The sequence below is a fragment of the Pseudophryne corroboree genome, chromosome 3 (genome assembly GCF_028390025.1).
Source record: "Pseudophryne corroboree isolate aPseCor3 chromosome 3, aPseCor3.hap2, whole genome shotgun sequence".
Lineage (NCBI taxonomy): Eukaryota > Metazoa > Chordata > Amphibia > Anura > Myobatrachidae > Pseudophryne > Pseudophryne corroboree.
In genome coordinates, this window is record NC_086446.1 from 620,478,618 (window position 1) to 620,491,760 (window position 13,143).

Sequence of the window (13,143 nt, forward strand, 5' to 3'; positions counted from 1 at the left end):
CCTCCCTGATGATTGAAGTACGCTACCGCTGTTGCATTGTCTGAGCGGATCTGGACTGGTCTTCCTTGCAGACTGGACTTTGCCTGAACTAGAGCCATATATATGGCCCTTATTTCTAACAGTTTTATTGAAAGCAGACGACTTTCCCTTATGGTCCATTTTCCCTGGAACCAAAGGCTTTCGAGCACCGCTCCCCAGCCTTGAAGACTGGCATCTGTTGTCAGGACTTGCCATTCTTTTATCCAAAAAGGTCTCCCCTTATTTAAATGGTCTGTCTGTAGCCACCACGCTAGAGACCTTTTTACGTTTACCAGAAACTTTATCATCTGCTTTTTTATTGTCTGATAATTACCGTTCCATTTGGTCAGAATAAGGTGCTGTAGAGGTCTGGAGTGGAATTGTGCATATTACACCATGTCGAAGGTTGACACCATCAGACCCAACAGTCGCATTGCTGCATGGACTGACATTGTCTGAGTGTGCAACGACTCCTGAGTCATGACCTGCACCTTGGCTATCTTTTTCTCTGGCAAGAAAATTCTCTGTAGATCTGAGTCCAATATGGCCCCCAAATGAACCATCCGTTGTGACGGAATCAGAAACGACTTTTCCCAGTTTATGAGCCACCCGTGTCTTTTTTTTTTTTTCAAACACATTTTTATTAAGTATTAATGAAAAATAAGTTCTGATCACAATATATTATATGATATGACATAGAAATTCAGAGTCAAAGTCGTACATCGAAAGAGATACAAGGAAATATAGATACAAAAGTATTTAGCAATATCAATACAGCAGGAACCACATAAACTATATGAGATATCTCTAATAAAATTCAGAAGAACCAGTTCCTATTAGAAACCCGTATCTAACCCATGTTATATATATAATAGACATAAGGATATGACTCTGAAAATAAATGTACACTATCTAAGTATACAAGATATAAATAAACAAAGTAATAAAATAATAACCCTAAACGCCTAGAAAAAGGGGAGGAAGAGGGTGAGGGGGGGGGGGGGGGTGAGGGGAGAGTAGCAGCAATTCACCAAGTATCCTATAAATAAAGCTCCGAACATCGAAAAGAGGTAAATGAACAAAGAGTCAATTCCGGCCAGAGCCACCCGTGTCTTTGTATACAAACTACTGTCTGTTGAAGGTGGCTCAAAAGCAATTCCTGCGAATGTGCTAGGATTAATAAGTCGTCGAGGTATGTAAATATTCTTATCCCCTGATTGTGGAGATAAGCTGCCATAACCACCATAATTTTGGTAAACACCCTGGGTGCTGTTGCTAGCCCGAAGGGCAAAGCTTGGAATAAACTATCAGTATATTTTTGGGATTTGGGAGGAAACCGGAGTACCCGGAGGAAACCCACGCAAGTACGGGGAGAATATACAAACTCCACACAGTTAGGGCAGTGGTGGGAACTGAACCCATGACCTCAGTTCTGTGAGCCAGTAATGTTAACCATTACACCGTCTGTACTGCCTGGAGGATAGTAAACCTGAGGTAACATTGATGAGACCATGCTATAGGCACATGTAGGTAAGCATCCTGTATATCCAGAGATAACATGTAACCTCCCGGTTCCATGGGCAAAATTATGGAGCGTAATGTTTCCATGTGGAACTTTGGAATCCAAATGTATTTGTTTAACCATTTGAGATTGAGGATTGGTCGGAACGACCCATTTGGCTTCTGAATCAAGAAAAGATTGGAGTAAAAATCCTGTTTCCGTTGCAACGGGGGTACTGGGATAATTACACCAGACTGAAGCAATTTCTGAACTGCTTCTTGCAAGGCCCTGGCTTTTGACTTCCTACCCCTGGTTGATCTATTGAACCGGGGTTGCTTAGTCTCCTCTTTAGCTTTTGCTTTACCTTGCCATCGAAATGGCCGAAATTTTGAACCCCTAGTCTTAGGATTATAACTTAGCCGGAAATCTGACCTTTTTGGATTCAGCTTCCGCTTCTAGAATATCTGACAATTGTTTTCCAAACAGTATATTACCAGTGAAAGGCAATGCTTCCAACTTTTTCTTGGATTCTGCATCTGCTTTCCAAGTGCGTAGCCAAACTGCTCTACGAGCGGCTACTGTCAAGGCTGATGCTTTAGAAGCAATCGTACCCATATCAATTGCTGCTTCTTCCAAATATTTGGCAGCTTGTCTTATACGGCCTAGATGAGACTCCTGCTCCCTGGTAGGAGGGGAGAGGCCATTCTCTAGTTCCTCCCCCATTCTACCATTGCCCTTGCCATCCAGGCTAAAGCCATAGCATGCCTTGTCACTGCCCCTGAGAGAAAATTATTATTATTTTTTTAAGAAACTATCTACTCTTCTATCTGTGACATTATTTAGTGAAGTAGACGGCAATGGTAAAATAGATCTACGCACAAGTCGAACAACATGTGCATCTACTCTAGGAGGAACTTCTCTTTTTGAACAGTCCGCAGCTGGAAAGGGATAGTAAGAATCCCTAAAACAGTTAACAAGCTGCTCCAGGCCAGGCTTGAACTTACACCCTTTAGCATTGCTCAACAGATACTGTCTCTTGAGCACTGTTTAAATACAGGTGCCTTAGATTTTGACACTGCTTTGGCTGATTCATCCAGAGACAGAATAGCCTTCATGCATCAATAAGGTCAGCTATATCTGATCATCATATGGGGTATTTGAATTCATCTTGTGTAGTCTGTAACATGGATGTATCTACCCTGGTTTTAATAGCCTGGCTATTTATAAAAGCTGCTGAAACCATAAGGAGGGAGCTGCCTGCATGGGTTAATAATGTAACCTATTCCCGGGGGTAGAACTGCAGGTGCTAATCTTTGCAGACAAGGTCTGTGTGACCACACCCCTCTAGCAGGGCGTTGCCCCTCATAAGTAAGATACTGAACTATTCCATGCAAAATCACTATACCAGATAAGCATGTTAAGGGTGTAGGGCCCTGATAAAAGTATCTTCGGCACTTTTGCCTCTCATAGATAAGGTAAATAATCCATTTTTACAAATACTACACTCTTTTATAACTGAAAATCACTTACATAGATATAGAAGTGATATCAATCTGACCACAATCTGTGTACCTGATTTGAGGTTCAGAACAGAACTGACAACACTTATAAAAGTCCGCATACATACTAGCAGTCAGTCACATGTTAAAACATTAGACATTGTCATATGAGAATACAATCACCATTATATAACTTACAAGTAAGTGGGACAATTGTATTTCTGTTTTAGACTGTTTTTTTTCAAACATAACATGCAGAAACAACAGTAATATACAGGTCTCATATGCAATATGTACCAAAATTAAGAATTCATACTAACAAGTAGAGAGAATTTTAGTACTGTATAACCCTTCCTCCATAGAGCGGGATACAGGGAGACTCACCACACTTCCATATCCATCAATACGCTCGCAAGACACTGAGTGGATTCATACGCTACTGATGTACACTACCGCTCCGATAACTGATGAGAGACACGGGTGCTCACTAACGGACACAGACGCTCAGTGAATGCTACGTGTATGCAGACGCTACGGCCTGCGACTCGGTCTAGGCGGCAACTTTAGTGTACACAACGACAGCGTCTAAGCTGCGACCGAGTACCCTCGTGGTAGCGTCTGAGACGGAAGTGAGGTCATTTAGTTCATGGACGGTAGACGTGTGGAAACTGGTCATGAACTTGGGGGAGGGGCGACCAGAAGAGCGTCTAATTCCCCCCGTTGACTTAAACTTTAAGGATCGCGGCCTCAACCTAGTCCTGGCGCCTATGATCCTTAAAGCATAGCGCTGTCGCACCTAAGAGTGGTCGGCGCATCAACACACTGTTTGTAGTCTCCTCCAATACAGTGTAGCTGTGTCCGGAACCCCTAGTAAGAGGAAACCAATGCCTTACCTTCTCCCTATGCTCCGGCCACAGCCTGGTTACGTCTGCTGGACCTGCTAGAATCATCCGACACAGACGCCCGTCGAGACAGCACTATACCACGAAGGTAAGCGTTGTTGCGACCCGGTGGGGAGTTGTTGGAGCGACTTTTTCTAGTATGCGTTTAAGACGCTGTTAAGAAAAGTCACTCAGAGAGAAAAAAAACATAGTAAGACCATTAAAATAAAATAATAAAAGCTTCAGGCTGCTATTAACAGCAGCCCTGTGACCATGGTCCGGCTCCTGCCGCACCAAACAAAAAACTGATTTGACTGAGTAAGGGGGCGGGATTATATGGAGAAGCCCCGATGCATCCTGGGAGGCCAGAAAGCTCGTGACTATTTGGTGCCATTTCCGCTGTCGCTCCGGCATATCCCAATGTTATCCTGTGGATAACCTGTGGACCCAGCCAGAGAAATACAGTTAATTATAAGAGATATCAGAGAAGAGGAAGGTCAGGCGAGGAGAGAAAGATTTGTGTAGAGGGTATACTGAAGGCCTAATAAGCAACTTATTTCTCCAAGAGAAGAGGTGTACAGTGTACTGTGAGGAGAGCAGAGAGCCATGAACAGAGTGTCCAACAAATAATGCTAATGGAGGGAAAGATGTCCAAAGATTGAGGCACAACAGGTGTCATGATAGGTAAGAAGTGACCCAGAAAAGTGTCATATAGGTCACTTCAGTTAAGGTTGTGGAGGAGAAGAGGGTGTACAATAGTATTGAAAGCAGCAGACAGGTACAGGAGAATGAGGATGGAAAATTACTCAATTATCACTTTTTGCGAGTGTAGTCACAATTAAATGTTGGAGGCTAAATCCTGATTGTACAGTACGTAGAGTTGAGAATGGTGTAAAATGGAGAGAAAGTGAGTTTCAAGCACACAAGTTGCTTAAGTAGTGTGGGCGCACAGAGGGGCAAAGCAAGAAAATTGTAGTTAATTTGAGAAAGGGTTTTATTAGGATTGATGAGATGGGCTTGAGTTGAAAGGATATAAATGTGCCATTAGAGTAAGAATAGTAGAAGAGGTGAGGTAGTAATGAGAATGTAGTGGGGGAGAGCGAGCAGAGAAGAGCATCTCGAGGGGGCAGGAGTGGTCGAGGGGGCAGGTTGTATGGTAAGATATAAATGTCTGTGCTTGGGTGGAATGAAAATCATGAAAAAAATAAATCAGGATGAAAAATGTATGCATTTAGTGGTTGGGTATACATGAATAAACACGTCAGAAATAAATAGAAAATCTCATTGAAAATTAAGTCAATGTAAGAGACTCATTTATCTAATTGCCAACAAAAATCCCAGAGGTGCGGGGAAAGGCTATTCAATTAAATAGTCTTTTCTCACACCTAAAAATCTCGATTCAGATGCGTAAACTGCAGAATCACTGGGTTTTTCCCATGTATGAACCAGATTTTGCCGTTTTTATGTGGGCTTTACCTCATGGAGCTGTGAGGTTCAATTCAACTTCAGGGACTCATTGATGGGGGCAATCCCCGCAATTGTATTGCTCCGGTGCAGAAATTAGTCACAGGGTTTAATTGAATACCCCCTTATAGTGTCTAAAACAAAGTGCACTTCAATTGTTGCTAGTTTATATTTTTAAAATAACTGAAATATGAGGTAAATTTTGGAAGTGAGCCTTTGGGAGAAAGTAATTTAAAAGATGTGAACATTAAAAAACAGTAGAATGTAAGCTAAACTGTTTGCTCTTTAATAATAATAATGACTATTTTTTAGGCAAGTAAATTGTTTTTAAAAGTAATACATAGAGACAGATTGTGATCTAACACACTTAAACTGTCAATTTTCCGGCTGTCGGGATCCCAGTGGTCAGGATACCGACGCCAGAATCCTGACACCCAGTGAAATGCTGGCGGCCTGGAATCCTCACTCAGAAGGTGGTCCATGTCACCACCAGAGGGGAAATACATTAGTGTGGTGACCGAAGGTCTCCACCGGGGCTCGACGCGTGGCAAGCGCAGCGAGCCTGCAAGGGGACATGCTGCTCTCACTGCTGGTATTCCGGCTGTCAGGATTCCGGCTGTCGGGATTCCAGCGTCGGTCTACTGATCGCTGGGATCCCAACAGTCAGCATATAATACTGATCCCTTAATCTATTAACTCCATTACTAAACTAGTTTTCTAACGACAAAAGGATACAGTTCCAACCAGACGAAACTCTGAATAGTTATCACACTTAAAACTGCTAAACCAGTGGAAGTTTGAGTCTTTGTGATAGGTAAACATACCTGCAAAAGAAAAGATTCACATGCATAAATAAGCAGACCTTAAAGTTTTATGACCAACCAACTACAAGTATGCAGTAAGTAGAGTGTTTGTAGAAATACACAAACTAAGCCTCATACAGAGTTGGATGCATTGGTATAAACAATATAACAAAAAGGCAGCTGCAAAAAATGGCACATTTATGGTTATGCTAAATTGTCCACATCACAAAATATGGGCAAAGCAACATAGGCCCAGATTTGCTTGGAGAAAGATAAAGTAAACAGAGATAAAGTACCAACCAATCAGCGTCCAACTGCCATGTTACAGGCTGCATTTGAAAAATGACAGGAGCTGATTGGTTGGTACTTTATCTATCTCAAAGTTTTGATAAATCTGGGCCAAAGTGTATTATATGCATCTGTATGTAGATATTATTATAGCCCATCAGGATATGCCAGTCATCATCATCAACAAATTATTTTCAAGTGCATATTTAAGAAAACCTATGAGTAAGATCTTGCTTAATGCAGTTTTAGAAAGGTGGATTGATACCAAGGGTAGAACCACAAAGTATTAATTATTAGGAAACAATCTTTATACTTATCTGTAGCTCATTTTCTTGCAATATCATAGCAAAAACTCTTTATTTTGTCATTTAGCGTAGATATCCTTTCCCAGGTCAGTAGGTATAAATAAGATTTTACTTACCGGTAAATCTATTTCTCGCAGTCCGTAGTGGATGCTGGGGACTCCGTAAGGACCATGGGGAATAGACGGGCTCCGCAGGAGACAGGGCACTTTAAGAAAGAATTTGGATACTGGTGTGCTCTGGCTCCTCCCTCTATGTCCCTCCTCCAGACCTCAGTTAAAGAAACTATGCCCGGAAGAGCTGACAGTACAAGGAAAGGATTTTGGAATCCAGGGCAAGACTCATACCAGTCACACCAATCACACCGTATAACTTGTGATAAACTTACCCAGTTAACAGTATGAACAACAACGGAGCATCAGATCAACCCTGATGCAACCGAAAATAACCCTTATTTAACAATAACTATATACAAGTATTGCAGAAGAAGTCCGCACTTGGGACAGGCGCCCAGCATCTACTATGGAATATGAGAAATAGATTTACCGGTAAGTAAAATCTTATTTTCTCTAACGTCCTAGTGGATGCTGGGGACTCCGTAAGGACCATGGGGATTATACCAAAGCTCCCAAACGGGCGGGAGAGTGCGGATGACTCTGCAGCACCGAATGAGCAAACACAAGGTCCTCCTCAGCCAGGGTATCAAACTTGTAGAACTTTGCAAAAGTGTTTGAACCCGACCAAGTAGCCGCTCGGCAAAGCTGTAATGCCGAGACCCCTCGGGCAGCCGCACAAGAAGAGCCCACCTTCCTTGTGGAGTGGGCTTTTACTGATTTTGGAAAATGCAATCCAGCCGTAGAATGAGCCTGCTGAATCGTGTTACAGATCCAGCGAGCAATAGTTTGCTTTGAAGCAGGAGCACCCAGCTTGTTGGGTGCATACAGGATAAACAGCGACTCAGTTTTCCTGACTCTAGCCGTTCTCGCTACATAAACCTTCAAAGCCCTGACCACATCTAGTAACTCGGAATCCTCCAAGTCACGAGTAGCCACAGGCACCACAATAGGTTGGTTCATATGAAAGGATGACACCACCTTCGGCAGAAATTGTGGACGGGTCCGCAATTCTGCCCTGTCCATATGGAAAACCAGATAGGGGCTTTTATGTGACAGAGCCGCTAATTCTGACACACGCCTAGCTGAAGCCAAGGCTAATAGCATGACCACCTTCCAGGTGAGAAATTTTAACTCCACGGTTTTGAGTGGCTCAAACCAGTGTGACTTCAGGAAACTCAACACCACGTTAAGATCCCAAGGTGCCACTGGAGGCACAAAAGGAGGCTGAATATGCAGAACTCCCTTTACAAAAGTCTGGACTTCAGGAAGAGAAGCCAGTTCCTTTTGAAAGAAAATGGATAGGGCCGAAATCTGGACCTTAATGGAACCCAATTTTAGGCCCAAAGTCACTCCCGACTGTAGGAAGTGAAGGAACCGGCCCAGCTGGAATTCCTCCGTAGGGGCCTTCCTGGCCTCACACCAAGCAACATATTTTCGCCATATACGGTGATAATGTTTAGCCGTCACGTCCTTCCTAGCTTTTATCAGCGTAGGAATAACCTCATCCGGAATGCCTTTTTCTGCTAGGATCCGGCGTTCAACCGCCATGCCGTCAAACGCAGCCGCGGTAAGTTTTGGAACAGACAGGGTCCCTGTTGCAACAGGTCCTGTCTTAGAGGCAGAGGCCATGGGTCCTCTGTGAGCATTTCTTGCAGCTCTGGATACCAAGTCCTTCTTGGCCAATCCGGAACAACGAGTATTGTCCTCACTCCTCTTTTTCTTATGATTCTCAGCACCTTGGGTATGAGAGGAAGAGGAGGAAATACATAAACCGACTGGAACACCCACGGTGTCACCAGTGCGTCTACAGCTATCGCCTGAGGGTCTCTTGACCTGGCGCAATACCTCTGTAGCTTTTTGTTGAGGTGGGATGCCATCATGTCCACCTGTGGCAGTTCCCACGACCTGCAATCTGCGCGAAGACTTCTTGATGAAGTCCCCACTCTCCCGGGTGGAGGTCGTGCCTGCTGAGGAAGTCTGCTTCCCAGTTGTCATTCCCGGAATGAACACTGCTGACAGTGCTCTTACGTGATTCTCCGCCCAGCGAAGAATTCTGGTGGCTTCCGCCATCGCCACCCTGCTCCTTGTGCCGCCTTGGCGGTTTACATGAGCCACTGCGGTGATGTTGTCTGACTGGATCAGCACCGATTGGTCGCGAAGCAGGCTCTCCGCTTGACTTAGGGCGTTGTATATGGCCCTTAGTTCCAGGATATTGATGTGAAGGCAAGTCTCCTGACTTGACCACACCCCTTGGAAATTTCTTCCCTGTGTGACTGCCCCCCACCCTCGGAGGCTTGCGTCCATGGTCACCAGGACCCAGTCCTGAATGCCGAATCTGCGGCCTTCGAGAAGGTGAGCACTCTGCAGCCACCACAGGAGTGACACCCTGGCCCAGGGGGATAGGGTGATCAGCCGATGCATCTGTAGATGTGATCCGGACCACTTGTCCAACAGATCCCATTGAAAGGTCCTCGCATGGAACCTGCCAAAGGGAATGGCCTCGTACGATGCCACCATCTTTCCCAGGACTCGCGTGCAGTGATGCACCGACACCTGTTTTGGTTTTAAGAGGTCTCTGACCAGTGTCATGAGTTCCTGAGCCTTCTCCATCGGGAGAAAAACCTTCTTCTGGTCTGTGTCCAGAATCATGCCCAGGAAGGGCAGACGCGTCGTAGGAATCAGCTGCGACTTTGGAATATTCAGAATCCAGCCGTGCTGTTGTAGCACTTCCCGAGAGCGTGCTACGCTGATCAGCAACTGCTCTCTGGACCTCGCCTTTATGAGGAGATCGTCCAAGTATGGGATAATTGTGACCCCTTGCTTTCGCAGGAGCACCATCATTTCCGCCATTACCTTGGTAAATATTCTCGGTGCCGTGGAGAGACCAAACAGCAAAGTCTGGAATTGGTAATGACAATCCTGTACCACAAATCTGAGGTACGCCTGATGAGGTGGATAAATGGGGACATGAAGGTATGCATCCTTTATGTCCAGAGACACCATAAAATCCCCCCCTTTCAGGCTTGCGAAGACCGCTCTGAGCGATTCCATTTTGAACTTGAACCTTTTCAGGTATATGTTCAGGGATTTTAAATTCAATATGGGTCTGACCGAACCGTCCGGTTTCGGTACCACAAACATGGTCGAATAGTAACCCCTTCCCTGTTCAAGGAGGGGAACCTTTATCACCACCTACTGAAGATACAATTTGTAAATTGCAGCTAACACTATTTCCCTCTCTAAGGGGGAAGCTGGCAGGGCCGATTTGCGGTAACGGTGAGGGGGCATCTCTTCGAATTCCAGCTTGTATCCCTGAGACACAATCTCTATAGCCCAGGGATCCACCTGGGAGTGAACCCACTTGTGGCTAAAATTTCGGAGACGCGCCCCCACCGGGCCTAGCTCCGCCTGTGGAGCCCCAGCGTCATGCGGTGGATTTAGTGGAAGCCGGGGAGGACTTCTGTTCCTGGGAACTAGCTGTGTTGTGCAGCTTCTTTCCTCTACCCCTGCCTCTGGCAAGAAAGGACGCACCTCGGACTTTCTTGCCTTTTTGTGATTGAAAGGACTGCATTTGGTAATACGGTGCTTTCTTAGGCTGTGAGGGAACATATGGCAAAAAATTTGACTTTCCAGCCGTCCCCAAACAATTCCTCACCCTTTAAGGTAAAACCTCCATGTGCCTTTTTGAGTCGGCATCGCCTGTCCATTGCCGAGTCCACAGGACCCTTCTGGCAGAAATCGACATTGCATTTATTCTAGAGTCCAGTAGGTTAATGTCTCTTTGAGCATCTCTCATGTATAGGACAGCGCCTTTTATATGCCCCAGGGTTAGTAATATAGTATCCTTATCCAAGGTATCAAGTTCCTCAGATAAGGTATCTGTCCACGCTGCTACCGCACTACACATCCAGGCCGACGCAATCGCCGGCCTTAGTAAGGTACCTGAATGTGTATAAATGGACTTCAGGATACCCTCCTGCTTTCTATCAGCAGCATTCTTTAGGGTGGCCGTATCCTGTGACGGCAGGGCTACCCTCTTGGATAAGCGTGTTAGAGCTTTGTCCACCCTAGGGGAGGATTCCCAGCGTAGCCTGTCCGTTGGCGGGAAGGGATACGCCATAAGCATCCGTTTGGAAATCTGCAGTTTCCTATCTGGAGATTCCCAAGCCTTTTCACATAACTCATTTAACTCATGTGAAGGGGGAAAGGTCACCTCTTGCCTTTTTTCCCCAAACATATAAACCCTCTTGTCAAGGACTGGGGTTTCCTCTGTGATGTGCAACACATCTTTCATTGCTATAATCATGTAACGGATGGCTTAAGCCATTTTAGGCTGTAACTTTGCCTCATCGCCATCGACACTGGAGTCAGAATCCGTGTCGATATCTGTGTCAACAATTTGGGATAGTGGGCGCTTCTGAGACCCTGGCGGCCTCTGCGACATAGGATCAGGCATGGGTTGAGACCCTGACTGTCCCAAGGCTTCAGCTTTATCCAACCTTTTATGCAAGGAATTAACATTATCATTTAAAACCTTCCACATATCCATCCAATCGGGTGTCGGCGCCGTCGGTGGCGACCCCACATTCATTTGTTCCCGCTCTGTTTCCACATAGCCTTCCTCGTCAAACATGCCGACACAAGCGTACCGACACACCACACACACAGGGGATGCTCTATTTGAAGACAGTTCCCCCACAAGGCCTTTTGGAGAGACAGAGAGAGAGTATGCCAGCACACTCCCCAGCGCTATATGACCCAGGAATCACACAGTAACTTAGTGTTAACCCAGTAGCTGCTGTATATACTGTTTTTGCGCCAAATTTATGTGCCCCCCCCCTCTCTTTTTACCCTCTTCTACTGTGATTCTGCAGGGGAGAGCCTGGAGAGCTTCCTCTCAGCGGAGCTGTGGAGAGAAAATGGCGCTGGTGAGTGCTGAGGAAGAAGCCCCGCCCCCTCAGCAGCGGGCTTCTGTCCCGCGTTTGTGTGTAAAATAATGGCGGGGGCTCATGCATATATACAGTGCCCAACTGTATATATGCTGCTTTTTGCCAAGAGGTTCCGAATTGCTGCCCAGGGCGCCCCCACCTGCGCCCTGCACCCTACAGTGACCGGAGTGTGTGGGTTAGTGTGGGAGCAATGGCGCAGAGCTGCAGTGCTGTGCGCTACCTCATATGAAGACTGGAGTCTTCTGCCGCCGACTTCGACGTCTTCTTGCTTCAGACACTGGCTTCTGTCTTCTGGCTCTGCGAGGGGGGCGGCAGCGCGGCTCCGGGATCGGACGACCAAGGGTGCGATCCTGTGTACGATCCCTCTGGAGCTAATGGTGTCCAGTAGCCTAAGAAGCAGGACCTATCTTCGGTGAGTAGGGCTGCTTCTCTCCCCTCAGTCCCACGTAGCAGAGAGCCTGTTGCCAGCAGATCTCTCTGAAAATAAAAAAACCTAACAAAATACTTTCTTTTTAGCAAGCTCAGGAGAGCTCACTAAGTAGCACCCAGCTCATCCGGGCACAGATTCAAACTGGAGGAGGGACATAGAGGGAGGAGCCAGAGCACACCAGTATCCAAATTCTTTCTTAAAGTGCCCTGTCTCCTGCGGAGCCTGTCTATTCCCCATGGTCCTTACGGAGTCGCCAGCATCCACTAGGACGTTAGAGAAATAATAGAAAATAATTATAACCCATCAAGACAAGCGTGAGGGGTTATAATCGCCTACAAAATCATTACTCAGACTTTTACTAAATGAAACAGAATGTTACTCTCTGGTTTATTAAATATACATGAATTCTCCATATTAAATTATTAGTACCTTACCCAAAGCATTTAAAATAAATCTGCTCTCTGTTTTATTTAATAAAAGAAATTGCAGAGCTGGAAGTGGACCACTGATAAGAAATTACAGATTCAGAAAGCTAAACACCTAAAAACATGCTTATAACGACTAACTTTTCAGATCATTCCTACAGATATTGATAGATTTAAAAAATCCGTCTGGTTCCTACAGATAATGAGTTTTATGGTAAGAACTTACCTTTGTTAAAACTCTTTCTGCGAGGTACACTGGGCTCCACAAGGAATGACATAGGGGGTGTAGAGTAGGATCTTGATCCGAGGCACCAACAGGCTCAAAACTTTGACTGTTCCCAGAATGCATAGCACCGCCTCCTCTATAAACCCGCCTCCCTGCACAGGAGCTCAGTTTTTAGTTAACCAGCCCAATGCAGTAGCAGGAAAAGAGACGACAACAGTTAGTAGCCACATACACCACACTC

General features: G+C 45.5%; 1 protein-coding gene across 2 annotated transcripts in view; it reads right to left on the reverse strand.

The window, feature by feature from the left end:
- The window catches only part of HECTD2 (HECT domain E3 ubiquitin protein ligase 2), a 258,294-nt gene that overhangs the window by 40,872 nt on the left and 204,279 nt on the right, over window positions 1-13,143 (reverse strand). For both annotated transcript variants that reach the window (XM_063961662.1, XM_063961660.1), the window contains exon 14: window positions 6,099-6,187. In XM_063961662.1, the coding sequence (XP_063817732.1) occupies window positions 6,099-6,187 (89 nt within the window). The remainder of the gene's footprint in view (window positions 1-6,098; window positions 6,188-13,143) is intronic.